Source organism: Callorhinchus milii, unplaced genomic scaffold (genome assembly GCF_018977255.1).
Source record: "Callorhinchus milii isolate IMCB2004 unplaced genomic scaffold, IMCB_Cmil_1.0 Scaffold2, whole genome shotgun sequence".
Classification (NCBI taxonomy): Eukaryota; Metazoa; Chordata; class Chondrichthyes; order Chimaeriformes; family Callorhinchidae; genus Callorhinchus; species Callorhinchus milii.
This window is the reverse complement of record NW_024704743.1, coordinates 117,098,959-117,124,813: the sequence shown is the minus strand read 5'-3', so window position 1 is coordinate 117,124,813 and position 25,855 is coordinate 117,098,959. Positions and strand designations below refer to the sequence as shown.

Here is a 25,855-nt window from a genome sequence, read left to right as displayed (position 1 = left end):
TCTCCCCGGCTCGGAGTCAGGCTCCGCCACTGTTAAGCGCTCTGAGATGCTACCCTGCGTGGAGAGTCCTATATAAGTGCAAGTTGTTGTTGTAAATTATTATTAAGTGCTCCAAGGCGCTGCCTCACATGAAGGACGCTATATAAATGCAAGTTGTAGTTGTTGTTGTTGTTCATGCAGGATAGCGTCTTGGAGCACTTCTTAGCACTCCAACGACACCTGTGCTTCAACCTTATAGTTTATTCTTTCCATCTCAATTATTCAGTAGATGGGTCGGTAACTAATTGACATGATTTCAGATTAACAATAACAACAAGATTATTGTTACTGCAGCATCTAATTTGTGTGTCACTTTATTCCATGTGCAGATTTTCTCTCACCAAATTTTTCCACCAAATTTCTGCCCTCACTCACTGTTCATAAAAGCACTTAATTCCTTTTTCATTCACTGAGACTTGTCATTCATGTCTGGATCTCCAGTTACTGTGCTATTGGGCCACCGCATTCACCTACAAAATACACCGCCACTTTATGTTTTATTTTTGAAACGTTTTTAGGAAAAAAATTAAAAGCCACTTTAAAATCACTTTAAAGTAATCACTTTCCATTGAATTATATTTTGTAAAGCACTTTTGAGACACTCATTTTATTTGAAAGGTGCTGTATAAATGTAAATTTTACCCACAAAGTATGCTGTCAATTCACTTTGCAGTATATTCTGTGAAACGCTTTGAGACATCTCAAAGACATGATAAGGCGCTATATCAAATGCAAGGATTATTATTATATATTTGTTGTTATCTTTTCTGTAACAGTCTGTATAGGTCAGTCACAGAAGTAGGTGGAAGGGGCAGCAGCTTATCTGTGAGAATATTATAATAGCCAATAGAAGTTCCGAGAGACAGTCTGGGATGGGGTGGAGGATTGTGGAGGAGGAATGAGCTCTTATGTAGGAGAGGTGGAGGCTCGTGTGGAATATGCACTGGTTGGGCCAAATGGCCTGTTTCCGTGCTGTAACATTCTATAGAAGGTGATGAGAATAGAGAGGGATTAAGGAGGGGGATTGGAGGGATGGAGGTTCATGTGGAGTATAAACACTGGTATGGACTAGTTGGGCCGAAAGCCCTGTATCAGGACTGCACAGTCCATGTAATTCTGTGCAATTTAGAAAACAGTTGAGGAATAATTCTACATCTTTTGACGTCACCTAATTTGCACAGTGATTCTTTTTTGCTTTGTTATAACTTGGCCTCAAATCATGAACTACTAGCGTAATTTGTGATTTGGAGGAGTCGGAAGACCACAAGATTGGTTTGGAGGAAGAAAGCCCTCCATCCCATTCGATCTTATCCTTCTAGAACAACCATCCTTCCAGAACACCTACCCAAAAATCCCCCCATCGCAGCATCAAGCTGTTTTTTTAACTGTTCTGGCCTCTACTACATTTACTTGCAAACTGCTTCAGTCATTGATTATTCTCTTGAGTAAAGAAACAAGCTCCTGGTGTCTGTCCTGAAATTGCCCTTTTCAACCCTTAACCTATGTCCTCTTGTTCTACTGACTTGGTGCATCCAAAAATATTCATCTGCGTTTACATTTCGAATCCTGTTTTAAAATTTTATACAATCGCTGGAGCAGGAACAATCCCTGGCTGATTTTTTTCCCTCCCTGTTCCAGGAGTTCGGAGACCAATTGCAACACCTCTCTCCCTCTCCCCTCTCAGTGCTCCGACTGAGATCAGCTAACGCAGTACAGACGGGGATTCGAACCTGTGACTTTCTGTTCTGTGTGGCCTGGCACTGCCCTGGGTGGTGCCTTCACTCACTAGGCCAATCATGGAAGCTGTAAATGGAATGTCTAATGCAATGCATAACTGCAGTGAATCATGCTTTTGGACCTTGCGCAGATCACAGCAGGACTTCACTGTAGCCCAGTCTTCAACCCACGAGCTGCTCTCGCTCACCTAAACCATGCAGGAAAACTATTATTAAATCTTGTATAATCTGAAACCAGGGACCACAGCATTATTTGAAGTGCCTTTTGCACACTGACCTAAATGTGGAAATTTTAATGTAAACATTATTTAACTCTTGTACGTTTCCTTACAGCACACATTACTCAATCCCAATAGAATGCAATTATACATTGTACGTGGTTTCCAAAGTCCCCTCTACACAGTCTTCTTGTTAATCAGAAACAAATACCTTTTGTTGGCGATGATGACTAATGAAGTGTTTTCTCAAGTTTGTGCAGCTCCAGGTACCCCTTGATTTATTTCCTGAGCTGGGTTTTCTCATTTGCAACCCTAACAACTTCTGCTTTCTTCTGCCAAGCACAATAAATCTGCACTATTAGATAGTTTCAACCTATTTTGCGAATTGCTTTGGCCTTCCACACCAAGTTTGCTTTAGGAAACCAAAACACGTCTTTCAAATTGATTTGAGCTCTTAAACAAGCTGGACTCGAATTTCTCCTAGTCTTAGGCCGAGAAACCATTTTGCCTTGCAATTGAAGTCTACACTTAATTATGGAAATTCTTTAATCCAGTTTTAATTGAAAGCAGCTTGCATTCTAAGTACTTCAAACTAAGGCTTTCAGGATTTTCCGCAATTCCGCGAGATCTCAAGACAAAATGGTCTCAAATTGAAAAAATCCATTCAATTCACATCTCCAACCACTTCGCAAGAGTTACTGTAAAGAGTGGCATCTGAAGTCCAGTAGCTCAGTGGTTAGACCACTCGCCTCGCAAATGAGAGGACTTGGCTTCGATTCCCAGCAGGGCGAAACGTTGGGCAAGTTTCCCTACTCCACACGCCTCTGTTTGCTTAGCAGTAAGTAGGAACCTGGTTGTTAGTTAATAGGTGGATCATTTTTCCCGGGGTCCATAGTTCCTTCAAAATAAATAGAAATAATTTGATCACTCAATCCACAACACTGCTGTGCATAATTGGCTGCCGCATTTTGCCCACAAAATATAGTCAATTCCCTTTATGATATATTCTGTGAAGCGCTTTGAGTCATCTCACAGACGTGAAGAGCACTATATCAAATGCATTGAATATTATTATTAATATCTCCCAACACAATGGAGACTTTCTCTTAAACAAAAGCTTCCTTTTAGGTGAAGCTTTAAAAATGAAATGAATCCTCCAGACTAAATTTCTGACTTTTTGAATTTAACGCCTTCATTAGCTCTGGACAGCGGTTGGAAAATAAATACCAGATGTTATTGTCACAAGAAAAGGTTTATTATTTTTATTACAATCCTTTATGAGGGTAATCTTGATTATGTGAAAAGCACAATTATCTAAAAAAAAGGAGTCATTTTTCCAATGGGGGCCCTGAAGTAAAGTAAAGGAAGAAAAGCAGACAGCTGGACTAGTGCCAGACTGTCGTGAGACTTGAGTGCACTTTCTCTCTTGATTCTCTTGATTCTGCCACTTCATGTTAATGTTCCTACTTGTGCTCTCTGTCGCTCTTGGCCCAAACTCAGATATCATGTGAGGCTATGAGTTCAAGACCAACTCCAGGCCTATGAGCTCACAGTGCAGGCAGGAGCTCCAGTGCAGTACTGTTGGCCATCGGGCGAGACTTTAAACCAAGGTCCCATCTACCTCTCTTCAGGTGGATGTTAAAGAACCTATGATACTGTTTGAAAAGAGAAGGTTGTCATGGCTTACAATGCTCCCCCCAAAAAATTGGTTAGGGTGTTCAAGAGAGTATGTTTTATTTTTATTATGATTATTATTATGTGTTAGACACTTAGTTGACCAGAAAACCCCTGTAAACATCGCAAATTGTGATGATAATTTTCACTAGTTGTCAGATTATGCTGGCACAGCTATCACACTGGACAAATTGGCTGCCATGACTGCCTACAAATACACAGGTCACAACATTTGCAGTAAAGCCTCGCAAAGCGCTTTGAAACGTCTCAACAACACAATAAACTGCTGTATCAAATCTAAGGTTCATTGCATGATTATTATTTTACAAAGAGAGCTTGACAGGATATGCACCTGGGCTGAGCACTGCTCATGAAGTTCAAGACAGACAAATGGTATACGGATAAATAAGATAAGGGAAAAATAAATTTGAAACAATGGGAGGAAACAAGCATCATTAAAAGATTTCCTGCGTAGCTCTGGTTGAGCACTGGATTTCGGAGCGGAAGGTTGATAGAATCAGTACAATCAGTCTAAACAAATTCTCTGGGAGGAGAAGAGAGAAAGAAAAATAGTAAACTTTCTCTGGCTCTAATAGGCTCCAAGAAGACATTGAACAGATCCACATTCAACCAAGACATGGTTGATAGGTGTAACCCAGAAATTGTCTGCACAGAAAGGGGGTCAAAAAATTGGCCCATTGGATACATAGAAACACAGAAACAGGAATAGGCTATTCAGCCCCTCAAGCCTGTTCTGCCATTTTATAAGATCATGACTGATCTGTAACTCAAATTCAGTTATCTGCTGTTGCCCCATATCCCTTAATACCCTGACCTAAGAAATATGTGTCTATAAATGGATCCAGCATCTACAGCCTTTTGGGGGAAAGAGTTACAGATTTCCACTATCCTTTGGGTGAAAAACTGCCTCCTAATTGGCCTAGCTCTAATTTTAAGATGATCCCCCTTCCCACCTCCCACCCCCCTCCGTTTCTCTGTATCTACCTATCAAATCTCTTTACATCAAGACTATTGCTACCTGTTTTTGTAATTCCCTAGTTTTATAAATCAAACCCACTTCCCAGCTCTCTCCCCATGTCTCTTAATAGTTGCACTGTTTAAGGGCTTATCTAGTTTCCTTTTTAATAATTATATTGATCTGCCTGTCTGGTTCAGTAGATTGTCTGTCTCTTCGGTGAGACTTGCCAAAGCCCCAAAGGATAGGGTGGTCCATCCTGAACAAACTATATAGTTATTGGTTGTTTTGTATTTTAATCAACAACAGAAGGAAAGGCGAAGATGAAAGAACAACTTGGCTTAGTCTGTTCTAATAATAATCCAGCACCTTGGGACATCCTCCCGACGTGAAAGGTGCTATATAAATGCAATTTTGTTGTTGCTCTTGTTGTAATCCATGCATTTGATATAACGCCTTATCAAGTAGTTGAGACATCTCAAAGCACTTTATATTTTGTGGGCAAAACATTTTTTGTGTATATTTTGTGTAGCAACCACGCTGAGTCAAGAGATTGTGGGTTCAAGTCTCTATCTGTGATCTTCTCCTTTCTCATGTTTCTGCTCCACTATTGTGTGTGAAGGATGCTATATAAATGCAAGTTATTATTGTTGAGGCTTGCCACCTCCACCTTGCCCTCTCTGCCTAACATTGGCAGCCAAGCCAAAGCAAAGGGGGTCCCAAGCATTGGCTCTTCCCAATCTGCGCGTAATTATCTCTGGAATTAGATAAACAGGATGCATCCCTCTAGGGAGATAGTGCACATTCTATTTCAATAAATATCTCTGGAATTTCCATGTCTAGGTGAGATACATGGAACTCTCATTAAGCATGGCGATGGGTTTCCGCATTGGGCAGACACCCAGCTGACCAAAAAAAATCAAAGTTGTCCATAAAAACCTACATCTGCCATTGGGCCTGTGTCACCTCTTTCCTGCTTTGGTGTCTAACACCCTCTATGTAAAATGCTCCAAGACATTATGACGCCCTTACATAGGACGTATGTAAGTGCAAAATATTATTGCTATCCTAACTCCCTCCCTCCCTCTTTCTCCCTCTCTTCCTCCCTTCTCCCTCTCTCTCTCTTTCTTTCTCTTTCTCCCTCCCCCTAACTCTTTCTGCCTTCCACTCTCTCTCCCCAACCCCAGCTATAAATGATTGTGATCTACGTAGACGAGAAGGGGTAAAGATTAAAATGCCTGTCTCACCCTCGGCAGAAATTCTGATGGCTAATAATATTTTCTAGCGATCTACAAGGGATTGATTAAAAATCCTAGGAAAGTTTTGTGTCAAAGCATCAGACCGTGTCCTGAAATAATGACATTACGTGAAAGGACTCTTTTTAAAAAAAAAGTCTGGTTGCAATATTTCTAAATAGGTTTTGAAACTTTTTCATTTCAAAGTATTATTTCATTTTAAGCAGTCATGTTATTCACAAATTACAGGGCGAGATGAATCACGTTAGCCTACAGAAAAATACACAGTTATTACTCTTTCTGGTGCATCCCGAGAAGCACTTTGAGATTTTCCATCCTAACATGAAGGCTCTGTATCAAATTTAAAGATGATTATTATTATAATTAAATGATTTAGAGCTTGTTTTTATTCTTGGAACAGTGAAAACAAAAGAAACAAGAACAGTAGTTTTGATTCCAGCCAGTGAATCTATACGCCCATTGCTTTGAGGCAGAGTGCCAGAATCAGCAATAGGCTTAACACACCCATCCAAAATCATTTCATTGCTTGTGAGCGATCCAGATGCCCGGTCCAAATCAGCAGGCCTCTTGAATCATCCCCAGCACACAGCGGGATTGAAAACTTAGTTCACATTCAAATAGTATTCATTATGTCCAAAATCGGATCTTTAAGCCAGGTTCCTTTCGTGGGAGTCCCTTTGTCACCTCTCGGCTGGACTATTCTAACGCCCTCCTCGCCGGTCTCCCATCCACTACCATCCATAAAATCCAGATCATTCAAAACTCTGCTGCCCGCATTCTCACCCGCACCAAACTCCGCTCCTCGATCTCCCCAGTCCTTGCCAGACTGCACTGGCTCCCTATCCCAGAGAGGATTGATTTCAAGATCCTCACCCTTGTATTCAAATCCCTCCACTCCTCTGCACCCCCCCCTCCCTCTCTGACCTCCTCTCTCCTCAAAACAGTACCCATTGCCTTCGTTCCTCCGGGTCTGGCCTCCTCCTCGTCCCCCGAGTCCTCCACCTCACCCTGGGCGGCCGTGCCTTCAGCCACTATGCACCGAGGCTCTGGAATTCCCTTCCTCACTCCCTTCGCCTCACTCCCTCCCTTCCTATTTTCAGGTCCCTGCTGAAGACCTTTCTCTTCGACCGCGCCTTTGGTCACTTTCCTCCCCCTCCCCCTGGCTCGGCCCCGGGACCCGTTACTGTAAAGCGCTCTGAGACACCGTCCGGCGTGGAGGGTGCTATATAAATCCAAGTTGTTGTTGTTGTTGTTGTTGATTCAGAATCTCTCAGGACGACATGCTCTCAAGGCCAGGAAAGCGAACCAGTTCCCACAAGTTACATTAAATATCCACTATTTATGTTATGACCAGAGGACTTGAAATAAGACCAGATTCAAACAGAAGAACCGATTCTGAATTTTTAGAGCGCATCGAAATATTGGTGCACGCTTTGCAGTAATTCCTGTTGAGTGTAGTGACTGTGTCTTATGTTTTCACACAGAATTACATAGAAGGTTGCAGCACTGAGATCGATCATTCGGCCCAACTAGTTTATGCCTTGGAGAGAGTTACCTAATTCCGGAGAGTATTATGCTCAGGTTAGAAAAAGCCAAGGTTTGGGGACCCTAGAGTATGTTTTGGGGTATTGCTGCAGTGTAACCAGCTAAAGCAGTAGGATTCGTGCTATTGTGAGTACTGTGGCAAGCGTTGCTGCTTGTCCAGCTTGAATTTACTGTTCGAGCTTTGGTTTGTAGGTTGGAAAAAGAGAAGATATAAATATAAATATCCCCCCAAGACATGGAGTCCTGTAGCTTAGTGGTTAATGCGCTCGCCTCGCAAGGACGAAACCTTAAGCAAGTTTCCTTGCTTCACAAGCCTCTGTTTGCTTAGCAGTAAGTAGGAACCCGGTTTTTAGTCGATTGGCTGATGGCTTACCGCGGTTAATAATCCCGCCCCCCAAAAATAATAATTTGGTCACTCAATCCATTGCTGTGTGCAATTGGCTGCCACATTTTGCCACAAAATACACAGTCACTCCACTTTACAGTGTATCCTGTAAAGCGCTTTGAGACATCTCAACGATGTGATAAGGCTCAATATCAAATGCAAGGATGATTATGATAAAGCCAGCTGATAATAGCGGAGGTTACTTGGAAGCTAGAATTCGAAAGGTATACGAAGGGGTGGGGAGGTGTGGTGGGGGGCGCGGGAGTATGGGGGGTGGGCGGAGCAAGAACTTTACTATGTCTCCAACCCATAGTAAGTCCGGTCTGGATGCTGACACCAAGCATCCAAAGGGGAAAGTATTGAGTTATTTTCCGCCTTATTAAAATTCGCCCAAAAAATATATTTTGAAAAAGAAAAATGCATTTTTGAGGTACAATTTTTTTGCATGGACCACAGCTTTACCCCTCCAGGGCATTTTCTTTACCAAAACAGATGGTGATGTTTATATTTCTTTCTAGTCCCGTCTTATTCCTCTGAAAGGCGGACCCGCAAAGCCAGGCTTGTGGGTTTTATTTGTCTCTAACTGAGAGGTTCAGGAAAGGGCAATCCTGCTTTGCCATTGCACTACCAGAGAGTGGTACTTTTGATTTCCGCCTTCCACCTGCAAATAATTTAAAACTATATTTCAGTGTTATTAATGTGAGCCGCTCTGAAGCATGCACATTATTGAACACCCTGAGGACTCTGATGTTGAAATAAAGCGTTTATGCAGTGATTTACTTCACAGAAGGCAGGATTCAGCCTGCTACAAATTGTGATGTTGACATAGGAGTCGGTGGTTTGTGTGATGACTCTGTGAGTAAATGGACTGAACTGGCATGTGATGGCGCAGAGTCAAGCGGATCAAGAAGGTCCCAGGTTCAATCTTTGATCTGTTGCTGCCCAGGCCGGAGCAGAGGAGAGAAATGTGGATCACAAAGGGGGATTCTCAGGGATAGAGGGATGAACTGTGGGGAACGATTTGATAAACTGGCATTCCAGAGGCTTGAAAAGATGGGGATCCTTATAGCAGTCGGTTTTAAATGGGATTGAGAAAGTAAATCCAGAACATTATTCTCAGATAGGGCAAATGAGAAGGACAAGAAAGCAAAGGTCAGGTTTATGAAGTGCAATTTCATATCTTTCTGACTCGTAAAATATTTTGTCAATTATGTTGTCCATAGGAAATAGGTGTGTAAACTATCATTAAAGATTTCTTGATGCTATTCCAAAAGAGTGAGTTTCTCCCAGTTTGTTGGCCAACAGTGCTCCAATGAATTGGTCATTTGCCTCATGGATGGTTGTGAGAGATTGATGTGCACAAAGGGACTACCATGTTCGCCTCCAAAACATATCGCCACTACACCTGATAGCAATTATTTGTGAAACACCTTCTGTGAGGGGCTTTAATGTTTGAGGTGCAATATCAAATATAAAGAATATTATAACAACCAATCTGTTGCATCTCATAAAAAATTTACCTCCAAAGAAGATGGCCTGGCTCTGTGACTCTTCTCTTCAAAACATGCATTAGTGTATCAGTAAATGTTGGTCGTAAAAGGTGACTTCAGTATTTACGAGCTTTATTAACAGGAATTACCAGAAGCTTTGTTTTACGTTTTATGCTTATGGAGTATAGTTAAAGGAAATTATCATTGGAAAAAAGACTTCATTCATGTTTATCCAGTGGTGGGCTTGACTTTGTTTAGTTTATTGTTTCAGTCAAATAAAGATTGTAGTCTTTATTAGTGCTGTTAAATTGCATCTGATCTTTCTGTATCTAAAAAAATAGTCTGGCAGCAGTTTGCTGTTGACTCTTTCAATAGCTGTACAGGTTTCTGGATACATCAGCAAGCTTTAAATGTATTAACTATTGAGTGGAGCGCATCAGAACATGTTTTCTTTTCCACTTCATGCCACTGTAAAATAGAGTATTAACTTTCATGCAGTATCGATTTTATGTAAAGTACTAACTTAACACCAGTATTACTATGATGTATAAACTAAACGCAAAATACTGCAGATGCTGGAAATCTGAAACAAAACCAGAAGTTGCTGGGAACACTCAACAGGTCAGGCAGCATCTATGGAGAAAAGAAAGTGAGTCAACATTTCAGGTTCTGACCCCAGTTCTGATGAAGGGTCGTAGACGTGAAACATTGACTTACTTTCCTCTCTCCATAGATGCTGCCTAACCTGCTGAATTTTTACACCAACTTCTGTTGTTGTTACTATGATATATAATACAGTAAAACTCACATAAATCTTATCTTTATAAATTGTACAATCACCTAAGTGGTACATGCACCCAACTTCCATTCAGTTTCCTATCAAAACCACTTAGATTTCCTTGGACTAGTCGTATTAATCATCTCCTAACTTGTAACGACAATCCTCTATCCTGCATTACTCCCGAACTTACCGGCTGCATTGAATCGTAGAAAATGACATCCCGACCCGTCAACGCATGTTACGAGCTGCATTGAATTGTATAAATTAGATCGGATTTTATACGACTTAATGTTTTGTTTCCAACTGATTTGACGTGTGTGAGTTTTACTGTACTAATTGCATGACCGTAGTGTGGCTGCTGAGTCTCACTATGTCTCCATTGTGTGACCCCCCCCCATCCCACTATTTTTGTGATTGCTGTGCAATCAATCGCTGATTCTCCCCAGAGTCTCTTCTGTGTGATCGCTCTGTGACTGCTGGCAAAACACCTGGTTGAGCAGACATCATTGGAGCCAAAGTCTCTGAAGTGAGATCGGAAAACATTTCTCCACACGGGTTGTGAGAATGTAGAAAGTTCTGCCCTCAAAGCTTCACACACAGAGACAATTGGGATGTGAAGTTTCAAGTGAGATTGGAAAAAAAGAAAATAAGAGGTCTGATCAGCCATGATCTAACAGAATGGCAGCACAGGCTCGAGGGGCTGAATGGTCTACACCTTTTCCTATGTTCCTATCAGGTGTGAAAATAAGAGTGAAAAGACCTGCGATTATTCAATAAACTGACAAAACTGGCTCAATGGGACGAATAGTTCACTCTGTTTCCCGTGATACTGTCACGTTAATGAGAGGGTGAGTCAAGGGTGAGTGCATCATAATGGGAGAAGAGAGAGATGAATCCTTCTAACATAGAAATAAATTGTGCAGCACTTGTTCATGCCAAGTGGCCTTCAATCTCCCAGATATTGGTCACTCACTTCACTTATTTTTGTGAGGCATTGCTGTGCACCCAAATTGGCTGCTGTCGTGTTTGCCTACAAATTATAGTCACTACACCTTACAGCAAATCCTGTGAAGTATTTCGAGACGTGATAAGGCTCTGTATCAAATACATAATATTCTAATTATTAGTGCTTATCTGGCATTAGAGCTGTTGGAAATATTAAACTCGCAATAATTCTATGTGTGAATTACAAGCACAGGTAAATAAAAAGAAATGGTTTAATGTGGTTTAAAAAGAGTGACCTTTACACAGCCTTACAATGCTTCCTTTTTCTTTTCACTTCACAGTGTCAGTGAAGCAGATGCTGGGAATATCATTAGGCTTTTTATTCCTGATGTGGGGATGTTTTTCGCTGGCTTGGCTACTTGGCTCGTCTGCAGGAGTTTAGTTCAGCAGCCACTGACGGAGGAAATGGCACAATACAATCCAGAGTTCCAGACCGAAGAACAGGTAAAAAAAAGATATTTTCCTCTTTTGTTGCTCTTTCCCTTTCTTATCGTTTCGCCCCTAAAATCCAGAAATGTTGCCCATGCATCTGAAGCCACTTTCCTGCAACATATTAGTGCCATACTCCTCAGGTGCTTCATCATCTTGGGCGATGGAGGTGGGAGAAGCTCACGCTGACATAGTCCCAGGTTTGAGCACAGGCACTGATTGACCTTCGGCCCCCGGCAGACACATCCTCGATAGGTTCTGCTGATTTTCAGCCGAAATAGCTCATCTCAACCGAGGCAATTCAGGCATCACAGCAATGCACCAGTTTTACCAAATTACTCTTTCCCTGTGCTCCCTAGTTAGCTCAGCCATAGGCTCGGAGAATATCTGGGTGTTTCCTCTGAGCCCCACCCTTATGTGACAACATCACACTCACAACATATACATGTGTTTCGAAACAGTCACTGGTTGCCATCATGCCACCACGGTAATTTGTTGTCTTGCCTCTGGGCTGCATCCCCCAGCAGGATGTTTGTTGTGCTTTTCTTGAGAAAGGATGAAGGGTGAATGGATTTGTTCACAACACGCTATTATACGGCATCTTTCACATGAAGGAACGCATCAGGCGCTCCACAGAACCAGGTTGCTTGTAATTAAGAAAGACGTGTCAACCAGGCTCAGTCAGTAGCACACTCGTCTCTGAGGTAGCCAGCCAACTTGTGTAAGGAAGAGTCGGGGTGTAGGACAAGCAGGACTTAAGTGCTAGATGGTGCTGAAAGGGCTGGGCAACAGCTGTGCTGGATTTAAGGGTGACAGAACATGGTGCCACATTTAACGCAGCCTTATTCTCTTACAATCAATAGGGAGTTCCTCCTGATGTTTAGGTCAACAAGCTCCCAGAGAAAAAAAATTGGTTATTCAGTTCATGGCTGCTTTCAAGATGTTGCTGTCCACAAACCTGTCCTTGTGAGGAAAGGCTGGTGAAGGAAGATAAAGGTCAAATGAGCTTACCACACAGATTAACAAGCCAATATTTGTATAAATAGCAGGGTAAAAAATGTAGTTTCAGAACATGTAAATAGGGAAGAGGGAAGGAAATGCCACAGGCTTGAGGTTTATAATTTGCTATTTGGATGTCTGGGTCACACAATCTGGAGATGTGTTGAATAAACAGTAAGACGGAGGGGACCTGCTTTCTGCTGTCAGAGTTCTGTTCTTGCACAGTTTATAGGCGGTCTCTATTGGCAAAAGCGCAGTACTGCATCGTAACACAGGAATACGGATTCCCCTTTAACCTCATGCTTCCAGAAGAACCAATTTGCGTTCTTCCCATCACACCATTGAGCGGCTTCTTATCAATTGCTTCTTCTGACTTTTCTAACTTCTAAACACATGTAAAATACCTTAACTATATTGGCAGGGTTGGCTCCTGGACTCGATTTTCAATGGTTTTCCTCCCATGGAAACAAGGCAATAAAGGTGAATTCTTAACAAGAATAAAGTCTATTAATTTCAGCAAGCCTCCTCTTCGACCATGCCATCAGCCACCTCCCTTCCCTTTCCCCCTTCTGACCCCAGCTCGGGTCTGAAATGCTGTACTCTGTCCAGCACCTTGGGACGTCCTCCCGACGTGAAAGGCCTACACAAATGTAATCCTGTTGTTGTAATTGAAATCCCCCATGATTTGGCTTCTCCTGCCTTTCCTGTTAACCCCTTCCAGATGTTGATTGGCCTCTGTCCTGAATTTCTGTTCACAACCCCTTGTCTTCTTTGTCCTGCCGACAATCTGAATTTGCTTCCATTATACCATACAATATCTTGCCCACGTCCATAAGGTGGCCTTGAGACCTTGTTTTTCCAGGGCTGAAGAGCACAGGTTATCTTGCTGTTCCTTGGAGCTCATCCCTCTGATTACTGTTCACTTCACTGTCCCGCTGTAAGAATTTGAGGACCCATTTTCGGGACATTAAAATTGACAAACTAAACTATTTTAAAAATGACCCACTTAAGTGTTTGTTACACAATCACGTGCGTCTGAATTTAATCTCCAGTTCCATTTCACTCAAATATTTATTAATTAGTGAGAGTTGATAATTCTCATTGACCTAGATGTTGCCACAGTTGTTTTCTTCTTTGGACTTTGGGTGATATATTTATTGGCCCCTTAAATTAATTGAACCCCGTTGCTAAGTGTTGTACCAATCACACTAGTTTTATAGACGAAACAGTCCGGGCTTATATCTGATTGTTCAACATTATCTGAGGCCTTTAACAATACTTGTCAACACTACGGAAGGAATCCAGGTGCGCCGTGTTTGTCACAGCTGTTGTTAAATGCCTATTACTGCACGCAGAGAGCAGGAAGCAAGAGATTTTAGTTGAGTCACTCATCGTAAGGACCAGCAATATTGTAGCTCTTCAAACTGGATTTACTGCTGTGCGGCGTTGCTTCAATCCTAATAAGAAATAAAAATGGTACCTTTAAATTCTGATTTTATTGGAGGCTTTCCCACCCTTTATATTACAACCAGTTTCTTCACTGATGATCCCACACAGAGAGATCTGTTGCGCATCCCCTGTCCCACCCCATCTTCAGACAATACAGCAAAAATTGCATTTATATAGCGCCTTTCAACCATCTGCCAATGTTCCAGTGAATGTTCACAGGCCACTCAACTACAGAGAATTGTGATAGACTCCAGTGAATGAACACAGACCACTTAACGATAGAGTTGTAATAGATTCCAGTGAGTGGTCAGAGACCACCCAACTATATAGTGTGCTAGACTCCATTGAGTGATCACAGACCAGTCAATTGTAGAGTAGTGATGGATATTAGTGAGTGATTACAGACTCGCTAGTCTACAGAGCAGTGTGATAGAATCCAGGGAATGTTCACAGATCTGTAGAGTAGAGAAAAGGCATCTCACATTTAAAAATGAACATTAATCTCTAACTGTTCGGATTTAGAGAGTGCCTGAAGACTGCTCTGGCAGTGTAACCATTGTGTGGCCGCCAGTGTTTCAGTGTTTCTTCAGGATTCCTCTGTACGTCACACAGGGCGACGAGACCCTCTGAGCATCCAGCTATGATACCCCTAATTTCCAGAACTCCCTCCCTCTATCTCTCTGCCTCGCCCCCCCATCTATTATTAAATCTGTCTAAAAACCTACCTTTCGATTGCACCTATTATCGCCTATCCCTCTGCCTTCTCGCAAGTTCTGCATCCAACCCCATCTTTGTGAAGAACTCTGAGACGTTTTCCCATGTGAAGCCCTTAAGATGTACCATGACTGCCCTTTTGGCCATCTTTCCCCTCCCAACCCACCATCAGCGCCCAGGGCAGATGCCCAGCCAGCAGAGTGAAGCAGTTTGGGACATCCTTCTGATGTGAAAAGTACTGTATAGATGTGAATTTGCACTGCAGGGTGTATTATTGAAAGTTGTTGTGCCTCTAAAGGATATCTGAACAGCACATACCAACCCCCTACCACCGCCCCGCGCGCACACACCCACAAACACACACATACACACTGACCAAGAAGGCAGACTTGTGTAGGGATTTGTTTTTTTATGTAAAAATCTGAGTAAAAGATGACTCAGAATGTGAGCCCACACAGAATCGGTCACCTTCAGCAGCATAGAAAGTTATAACAATGGGCACTATAACCATAAGAGTCCTGTAGCTCAGTGGTTAGAGCACTCGCTTTGCAAGCGAGAGACCTGAGTTCAATTCCAGACAGGGCGAAACCTTGGGCAAGTTTCCTTACTCCACACGCCTAATAATAATCCCTCCAAAACCAAAAACAATAATAAATTGGTCATTTTCAATCTACGACTGTTTGTGGGACATTGCTGTGCGCAATTGGCTGCCACGTTCGCCCACAAATATACAGTCAATTCACCTTACAGTGTGTTCTGTGAAGCGCTTTGGGACGTCCTCCCGACGTGAAAAGCGCAATATCAAATGCAAGGATTATTATTATTATTAAGAGAGGAAACAAAACAAGGGGAGGACAAGTTTGCAGGGCTATGGGGAGAGAATGGGGGAGTGGGATTGATTTGGATAGCTCTTTTCAAAATGCCAGTGCAGACGCGATGGGCTGCATGGCCTCCTTCTGTGCTGTATAATTCTATGATTCTATGAACAGCAATTTGAACTTATATAGCGCCCTCCATGCAAGGCAGTATCTAGAGTCTGATTCACGCAGAAATAATTTATATATTATTATTAATAATATTGTTATTATTATTATACACAATTCTTTAACGGTGAGGAGGCAAGTTGATAACGCTTTAAAAGAGAACTAGAATCCTGGCTTTTATATCGGGGCCTAGATTACAAAGCAAAGGAGCTACAGTATCGGATGTGGTTGAAGCAGACTCCATATTAACTTTTAAGAGGGAATTAGATAAAAAGCTGAAGAGGGAATCATAAGAGGGTGTGGGAAAAGACAGGAGAATGGGACTGATTGGGTTAATATTTCAGAGAGCCAGGAAACACATGATGGGCCAAATAAATAATAATAATCCTTGCATTTGATATATCACATTTTCGAGACATCTCAAAGCGCTTAACAGAATATACTGTAAAGTGAATTGTCTGTATATTTAGTGGTCGAAAATATCCGTAGCAAATGATTCGGAAAGGTCTCTGCAAACAATTGGCAGTTCATCTTCTGAGCAATGTTAAGTGTCTTCTTTCTGCACTGTAAATTGCAATGTCTCTATGGAAGAACTTTTGAAATTATCTTTAAAACTCGTGTATGCTCGAAACAGCTGGAGCTGGATCCACAGTGTTTTTTTATCTAGTTGCTCTTGCTCACAGTGAGAATAGTCTTTGCAGTGTAATCAATGTCTGAGTGGTGCATTGTGAACTGGAGGATCCGACAAAAGAGGCAGAGAGAAGTGACGCCATTGGGCAAGATTACAGCTCGAGTTAATTTCTCTTTCAAGCCACTTGCAACCATAAAACACCAGCTTCAAAGCAAATGTTTCAGAAGGTGCTCTGCAAACTAGCGACAGTTCAACTTCTGAGCAACATTTAGGTAGCTGCAATTACTTCTGAGGCGCCCCTTGATATTTTAGCAGTAAATAGCTTTGGTTAAATTTTCATCCCTTTTTAGGCATCCATTTTTCATACTGTACTACGTGAGCTGAAACCAATGAATGTATCACAGCTATTAAATGCAGTTTAGATTCCAGCTTTCCGGAGAAAAACAATTATTATTATTATTACGCTGACTTTTGTTTTATAGCAAGTGGTGACTCCTGCATTCAGCATTCTTTGTATCTGTGGCAGTGATTTACAGCAGCACATCTGTCTTGTTGGCACAAGTGCATGAATTACTGTGGCGCCCAATAATGCTGCTGTATACTCAAAAAACAATTTGAAGCGCTGGCGGTAAAGAACATGATGATCTGGGCACGAAGAAGTGTTAACACAATGTACAACTAGATGGACAGCCACCCCTGAACTGGACTAAATATTCTTGCCAGTTTTGATACACTATCCAAATTCTTGTTTCCAAATCCCTCCACCGTCCTGTTCCACCCACCACCACCAACTTGCATTCATATGTGATAGGATCTCAAGGATCTTTATAGTGACAGTGTCAGATGCAAAATAGTGGGGAGGGGAGAGGAGTTGAGGGGGAGGTGACTGTCAGTACGGTCAAAAAGGTAGGCTTTAAGATAGGATTTGAAAACAGATAGAGAGGGTTCAAGATGAAGGGGTAGAGGGAAGAGGAGGGATGAAGTTTGAAAGTTCGGCCACCAATGGTGGCGCTGAGATGGCGGGCGACCCACAGTAAGTCTGAGTTAACTGGACAGAAGAGTGAGGCAAGAGTTTAGAGAGATAGTGAGGTACTAGACAGTGAGGGATTTATAGGTAAGGGTAAGGACCTTGAAATCAAACCACTGGAAGACAGGGAGGCAGGTGAGGACTGGGGATATGGACATGTGGAGTGTGGCGGAGGTGAGGATTCGGGCGGTGCTTTGAATAAATTGGAGCTTATGGAGTAACCTTCGAAACATAGAAAAGAAAGAGCACAAAAAGGTCTCTGAGGCCAACAATAATAATACTACTACTACTAATAATAATAAAAAGAATTGTTACATTTGATATCGCGCCTTTCGTGTCATGAGGACATCTCAAAGTGCTTCACATGTGTAACGTAGTGGCCGATGTATTTTGTGTGCAATCAAGCCCACTCAGTGTCATTTTCTCCAGCCTTTGTCCCAGTTGTGCTCTGTCAGGGTCTGATTGCATAGGATGAATGGCATTCTGTGCCGTGAACCTTTTGGCTCTAAAGACATCTAAATCTGTGACTTAAGTAACTGAAACGTTTGCAAAAAGAGAACCTGACAGGAGGTAGCTGTTTATATGTTTAATTTGCACGCATTAGCACCAGAAAAGGCCTGTCAATTACAAGAGAACATACTTGCATAAAATGGCACAAAGAAAATATTTACCACATGTGCGGCTGACTATCAATGGTTTCTTTGACGCGGGAGATTTATTTTGGACCTGAGAAATACATGCCCAGTGTCACTCAGTGGTTTAATTTTCCCGGTACAGATCCATCGTGTGTTCTCTTTACAACCGCTGTCAATCTGTGGGAGAAAAGCAAAACTCTCCAAACGTTTTAAACCCAACGTTTCATCAGTGTTTTCCTGCTCTCTGTAATGCTAGTTTCCGCTATTGAAAGCCCACACACAAGATCTAGGGCCAAACTGCCTTGACTTAGATTTTTTTCTTAGCTTTTCAGATTGTATGCAATTTGTACAATTTTTAATCAGTAATTAATGTGTCAGACTGACTTAGTTTGGTAGCCCTCTTGCCTCTAAATAAGAAGCCGCACATTGGGATTTTGAACTCATAGTCTACAGCAGTGCAATGCTGGTGGTGCAACACTAAAATAAAACATCTAAATCAAAGCAACCATTGAGACAATGTTCTGGTGGACATTAAAGATCCCATTGTTTGAAAAGAGAAGTAAGTTTCTGTTAGTCATGGCCAATCTGGCCTACAAGTAAAATTAGTCATTCCCTTCATGGCAGTTTGTGGGACATTGATGGCCACATTCAATTACAAAACACAGTAATTCCATCTTACATTATACCCTTTGAAGCGGTATGATATTAATAATAATTCTTGCACGTCTTCGAGACATCTCAAAGCTCTTCACAGAATATGTTATTAAGTGAATTGATTGTATATTTTGTGGGTGAAACGCAGCAGCCAATTGCGTACTGCAGTGTCCCACAAGCAGTCATGGATTGAGTGACCAAATTATGATTTATTTATTTAGAAGGGATTATTGCCCCCGGAAAAGCGATCCGCCAATCGACTAACAACCGGGTTCCTACTTACTACTAGGTAAACAGAGGCTTGTGAAGTCAGGAAATTTGCCCAACGTTTCACCCGGTCGGGAATCAAACCCAAGTCTTCTCACTTGCGAGACAACGCTCAAACCACTAAGATGTAGGTTTCTGATATCTTACTGACTTGAACGGCACTTAATTTTAAGTAAAATGATTATATCTAATAATTGAGGCTGAGTTTTAAGAATGGTTGAAAGCCTGCACATTCTGAACAGTGAAGAACAAAACAGTCTATTTTTGTTCTCTATTTTCGTAAAATTTCAGATCTGGCAGAATTTTTGCAAATTCTTAAAGTCAGTCTTGATTTTGAGACCCTTTCTATTTCCCACAGTACCTTTTTGAGAATTCCGGAAAACCAGCTCCCAAATTAAGAGGGGAATTTCAGAATTTGCCAAAAACCCTGCAGGACCTCAAATGTTAAGAAAATAGTCGATGTCTAGAACCAGGCAGAATTTCCAGTCCCAGGAGACAATTTGATTGGAACCATCAATGCACAGACTTACGCTCTTGGCCCATCCAACCTTATACAAACCTTACATGTCATAAGCATAACGAATGAAATCCAAATCTTACTCTTTTACTTTGCGATGTAATCCGAACCCTTGGGATTTAAAATTCATCCAAATAACTCACTTTATTTTTAAAGATCATAATCGTATTGCACTTCCAATGGTCACCACACAATCCTATTTCAGCAAACCATCAATTCCTCACTGACTGTGCAGTTTTTTGGTATTTTATATAGTAATTTGGTGTCTAATTTCTGAGGAGATCCAGTATCAGTATTATTTGCATCTGACTTTGTCGCTCTTTAAGAAGCACAAAGGAACTATGATCACATTTTCTATTTAGCCAAAGTAAATGTGGATAAGTGTGAGGTGATTCTCTTAGGTAGGAAAAATGATAGGAAGCAATATAGACTTGGTAGCTCAATCTTAAGGGGGGTGAACGTACAGAGAGATCTGGGTGTTCAAGTAAGCGAATCATTGAAGGTAGCGGGGCAGGTAGATAAGGCAGTAAAAAGGCATTTGGTGTACTGAGCTTTATTAGTAGGGGCATAGAGTATAAGAGTAGGGAAGTTATGGTTAATCTATACAAAACACTGGTTACGCCTCAGCCGGAGTACTGCGTCCAGTTCTGGGCACCTTACTTCAGGAAAGACATTAAGGCACTGGAAAGGGTGCAGAGGAGATTCACGAGAATGATACCAGGAATGGAGAACCTTAGCTATGAGGACAGGCTGGAGAAGTTAGGACTTTTCCCATTAGAGCAGAGAAGGTTACATGGGGACCTGATAGAGGTCTTCAAGATTATGAAAGGTTTCGACAGGCTAGATAAGGAAAAGCTGTTTCCGCTGGTAGGTGTGTCTGTGACCCATGGTCACAGTCTTAAGATATCTACCAAAAGAAGCAGAGGGGAGGTTAGAAGATTTTTTTTCACTCAGCGAGTTGTTCGAATTTGGAATGATCTGCCTTAAAGGGTAGTGAAGTCCGATTCGATAACAGCTTTTAAGAGAGAACTGGATAGGTATCTGGGGAAGACGGGTTTGCAGGATTATGGGGAGAAAGCTGGTGATTGGGGTTAGTAAAAGTGACTTTCTCTGTCAAAGGGCCAGCACAGACTCAATGGGCCGAATGGCCTCCTTCTGTACCGTAACATTCTATGAATCTATGAAAAAATCAAGGATCGTTTCCTAGCCTAACTGAATTGTGTACGAACTCCTGAATGGCTCACAGCTGTTTGTCTCAGTGGATCAATTATCATCCACTTTCTTTCTGGAGACTTGTTGTCATATGTAGGTTTGCAGCTCTGTATAAATTGCAAAGCCACGTGGAAACAGGAAGACGGATCAAAAAACACCTGTGACAGTCATTGATTTATCAGTGAGGATGTTTCTTCATACAGGGAATCTTTGTGCATCGGAAGCAGGAAAAACTGGGAGGGGTTTGATGTGTACATGAGATCTCTCTCTGTGTCTCATTGGTAAAATAATGGAAGCTCTTCCATTGCATTTTGCCACTTAATGATCTGAAGAATGCTATGTGAAGAAACGGAGAGGTGGGACAAGACAGGTTGGGAAAGAAAAGGAAAAAGAATGGGAAGATTGATGCTCGAAATGTTAAATGTCTTTTTAAGGTCAAAGAAGATTTCTTGAAATCAGTTTATGAGCATATTTGGTATAATCCTGGGTTAGCAAATAAATGACTCATAGACTGTGTCCTATTTGCAGCAAGACATAGCTGTTTATCAAACAAACAAACTGAAGTATTGAATTGCAACATGCAATATCTCCTAGGATCCTTGCTAAGATTCCCCTAAATAAATTGCCCATTCACTTCATCACTGCATGCAAATTGGCTGCGACGTTCGTCCACAGAGCACACAGTCACTGCACTTTACAGTATGTCCTGTGAAATGCTTTGAGACGTGCTCCTGAGGTGAAGGTGCAGTATTAAATGTAAGTTGTATTACAATTATCATTCCCAGCAATAATTATCATATCACCTAAAAGTGCGATCCAGACATCTTTAATTGTCAAGAAGCTTGGCATTGAGCATTGACTTTTCCATTGACTTTGGCACAATAATTAGCCCGAAGATGAGTCAGTTCTCTGCGGTTCCATATCTTTGGTTTTGCTGCCTGTGATGGCTGGCTTTTACTCCCAATGTACGAAATACAATGGATCAATGTGAATCAATCGGTGTTGATTGCTTGACCCACTCTTCACTATTCTACCTATTATATATATATAGATAAAATCTTCTGTTATTTTTTAAAGTGCTTCACCATTTAGCCTGGACATTGAAGGTAATGTCCTTTCTCACTCCCCTTTTGAAGTCTCCCTGTTCTGATTTAATTCTGTTCACTGCTTGGGTTCCACGTGTAATAGTTTTCATTTATCAGTGTTAAATTTCTGTGTGCAGGAACTGTATATGAAGTTTACAATGGGGATGTATTTCTTGTTGCAAATCTTGGGTAACATGGTGCACAGCTGATCTGCCTTCCACAACATGAGAACTCCTCTACACCTTGCTTCATGCAATGTCCTGGCTTTACACTTCTCATCTGCTAAGGCTACGAATATCAGGAACAAGATTTATCCTGCACTGGTTGACTGCTGGCATGTCTGGCTGGAAGGCTTCAGGTCTGAAATGTCTAGCTAACCGGATGGTAGCAACATAGATCAGGCAAGTTGGCAGATAAGCCTTTCCTCTTGTGAAAGGTGAAACTGTGAGTGTTGCAGCCTGCTGCTAAATTTTCAGGGCTGGCAGTATGGTCTTAATTCAAATCAGATCGTGAATCAGCTCGGACTATAAGAGAATGAGGTAACTGACTGTGGTATACTAATGAGTTGTGAATACTACTCACCCTGATCTTCAAAGCAAAGTACAAAGCACAGAAAGTAAACTTTAGAGGAAGGGAGGTACAAGGAGCATCTCAAATATAGATAATCACAAACAGTCTAGCTCTGGTTTTAAACAACACAGCTGTTTGTAAATGTCTTTGTAGTTCTAAACAATGAACATTGAGTGTTGCAGTAGAGCCCTGTTATTGGGTGGTGTATAATGTTGGTTTGCTTATAACTCTGGTGTTTTATGGACCTCCGTTTCGTTACGTGCAGAGCACAGGTGGTGATGTTAGTGACAACATGATGGATGGGAAGTTGGCCATTTTTCAGTGTGCGGGAAGCTGGATAACTTTCTGCGTTCACGCACACTGATGTAACCACCAAAAGAACCGCAGAGCAAGAAAGCAACTTTATCTGGAGGATTGTTAGTCAGGACACTGGGGAAAACTTGTTTCTCATTTCCAAGTAGTGTCTCGAGATTTTTAATGTCCACCTGAACAAGCAGATGGGACTTTGGATGAACATTTAATCTAAAGGATTTTCAACAGCACATACTGAGCACTCCACTGGAGTGTCAGCCTATGCTTTGTGAATTCAAAGTCCCTATGTGGACGAACTTTATGACTTAGAGGCGAGAGTGCCACCAACCACCCCAGTTACCAAGGTTGAGTGGATACATTTCTCTCTGGAGTTGAGATGATTGAGAGGGAATCTAATGGAGGTGTTTAAGATTTTGAAAGGATCTCATAAGGTTGACACTTTTAAAGCTGTCCCACTTGTTGGTGAATCCCAAACTAAAGGACATTAATATAAGATAATACAAGTGGTAGATCTAATAGAAAGTTTAGGAGGAACTTCTTTACGCAGAGGATAGTGAGAAATTTCCAGGGTACCTTAAAAAAATATTTTTTAAAAAGCCTCGACTGATCACATGCACAGTAGCTTCGCATTTGGGAACCCAGCTGAAGGACTGTCTGTATATGCTGTGTTTGTCCAGGTTTTGTTTACCTTCAAAAGCACATTGCAGACGTGCAAAATCCCAATGCCCCCTACAGGACTTTATCGTCCACCAGCAGTGAATTATGAATGTTTGATTCATAATTCAGTGGCAGCTGCTCTGATATTCCACCAATTCTTTCTTAAACAACGACTGATATCACTGAATTCTCTGCTTACCGACTGGGCCAGGCTCCATCTTAGCTTTTCTGCTTTGAATTTGCCGTCTCAGTCTCAGAGCCTTTTACAGGCAGCTTTTCATCAAAGCTCCAGCCCCTTAGAACTGGTAACAAGCTGGATGTTGCCCTTGAAGGTAAGGGCGAGTCCTACCTCACAAACCGCCAGCAGTACATTTGCACAAACAGCTTCTCCTCCCGCTCTCACCCGGTTACCTGCGTGGTACCCCAAGGATCCATCCTTGGCCCTCTCCTCTTTCTGGTTTACATGCTCCCTTTTGGGGATGTCATCCACAGACATGGGGTACACTTCCACATGTATGCAGACGACACCCAACTCTATTTTTCCACCTCTCTTTGCGACCCCCAGTCCCCTGATGTTCTGTCAGCCTGCCCGTCAGATCTCAGGGGCTGGATGAGTCCAAATTTCCTTCAGCTGAACATTGACAACTCCTCTGCACCCCCCTACCTCTCTGACCTCCTCTCTCCTCAAAACAGTACCCGTTGCCTTCATTCCTCCGGGTCTGGCCTCCTCTTCGTCCCCCGAGGTCTCCGCTCCACTCTCGGCGGCCGTGCCTTCAGCCACTATGCCCCGAGGCTCTGGAACTCCCTTCCTCACTCCCTTCGCCTCGCTCCCTCTTTTCTTATTTTCAGGTCTCTGCTGAAGACCTTTCTTTTCGACCGCGCCTTTGGTCACCTTCCTTCCCCTCCCCCGGCTCAGCCCCGGGATCCGTTACTGTGAAGCGCTCTGAGATGCCGTCCGGCGTGGAGAGCGCTATATAAATCCAAATTGTTGTTGTTGTTAAAAGCTTCTTCCATCTAAGACACAAGACCAAGGCAGCACGTTTTAAATTAATTTTGTATTCCCCTCCTCTCTGTCAAAATGTCTTGATTTCTTAGAGAATTTCCTGTTATCCAACATTTATCTCCTACATTTTTTGTTCTCTGAACTCCTATCCACCCTTTCCCCACCCCCATACTTTTATGTACAGAACCCAGACTTCAGTATAGTTTTGGAGGAAATAGACATAGATAGTTATTTGAAAATAGGTAAGTTTGATCATTTTGGAAGAGTTTTACCACAAGAGTCCAATATGCAATATTTGCAAAGAGGATGGAAAGTGTCAATCACAATGTTCTTCAGCTAAAATGTTAAACCAGTGTCCTCTCTGCCTATCCAGGTGGACATTAAAGATACAAGGGCACCATTTGAAAAGAGAAGTGAGTTTCTCCTGGTTTCCTGGGCAACAATCCACCAAAATAAAATTGGTCATCCACTCCATTGCTGTTTATGGGACATTGGCTGCTGCATTCACCTACAAATACATAATAACTGCATTTCACTGTAAAATCCTGTGAAATGCTTAGAGACATCTCAACAGAGTGATAAAGCGCTGTATCAAACACAAGGATTATTATTAACAGGTAGGAATCGAGCCGGACAGCATGTCGTTTATAAGGATTTTATGGATCACCCCTCAAAACAGGGCTCCCCTATATTGTAGTAGCTTCTGTGATACTTGTTTGAAATAGCTTCTCAGGAACATGCAGATGAGTTTGGATCACTTAGGCAAAGAGAGAGAGAGAAAGTTTATTGCTGCTTTTTAAGTTGTGGAATCTACAATTTGTGCTCCTGTAACTGTTTTGATCAGAAAAGCAGCATGATTGAGAACAGGTTTGGCAATGAGCTTCCCAACAACCTGCAAGCCATTAACTTACTGAAATAACTCTCAAACTTTGGGAACAAATCAAGCCATTTGAATCACTTTAGTCTTGGATCATGAAGCGACTGCTACTTACAAAGTTCAGATTCCTGTAGTGCTGTTATTCGTGAACGTTGAGTTACAACGAAAATATGAGCCTCCATAATACCTTTTGCAGTTGTTATTTTTAATATCCCAGCAATTTTATGTGGATCCTTTCACACTGATGGTGAATAATGGTGAACGTTGCCTTCCCTGAGCTGGATGGTTCACAAGATCACAAGATCAGTTCAGATGATGAAGGCCCTTTGGCCCATCTGGTCTCATTCCAGAACACTCACCCTATCTTCCTCCCGTCATAGCATCAGAGCTGCTTTTTAAATGAGTCCGATGTCCTGGCCTCAACCACCCTTCCTGGCCACCTGTACCAATCGTTAATTACCCTCTGGTAAATAAAATCTTCCTAGTATCTGTCATGAAATTGCCCTTTACAACTCTAAATCTAGGTCCTCTTCTTCTACCATCTACCACATCCAAAAGTATTGTTCTGGGTTTACGATTCAATTCTATTTAAAATGTTATGCACTGTTGTATTGGAAATAAATCTGGCTTCGTCCATTCAAAGTAGACTATGCACACTGCAGAATATATAACAAAAACAACTTACATTTATATGGCGCACCTCATGCATTTTGGCTCACAGTGCCCATA

General features: G+C 41.9%; 1 protein-coding gene across 1 annotated transcript in view; it reads left to right on the top strand.

Annotated features, from left to right (window-relative positions):
• LOC103181103 (piezo-type mechanosensitive ion channel component 2) overlaps positions 1 to 25,855 on the top strand; it is a 196,219-nt gene that overhangs the window by 77,176 nt on the left and 93,188 nt on the right. Inside the window, 1 exon segment of the mRNA XM_042331691.1 lies at positions 11,387 to 11,549. Coding sequence (XP_042187625.1) covers positions 11,387 to 11,549 — 163 coding nt within the window.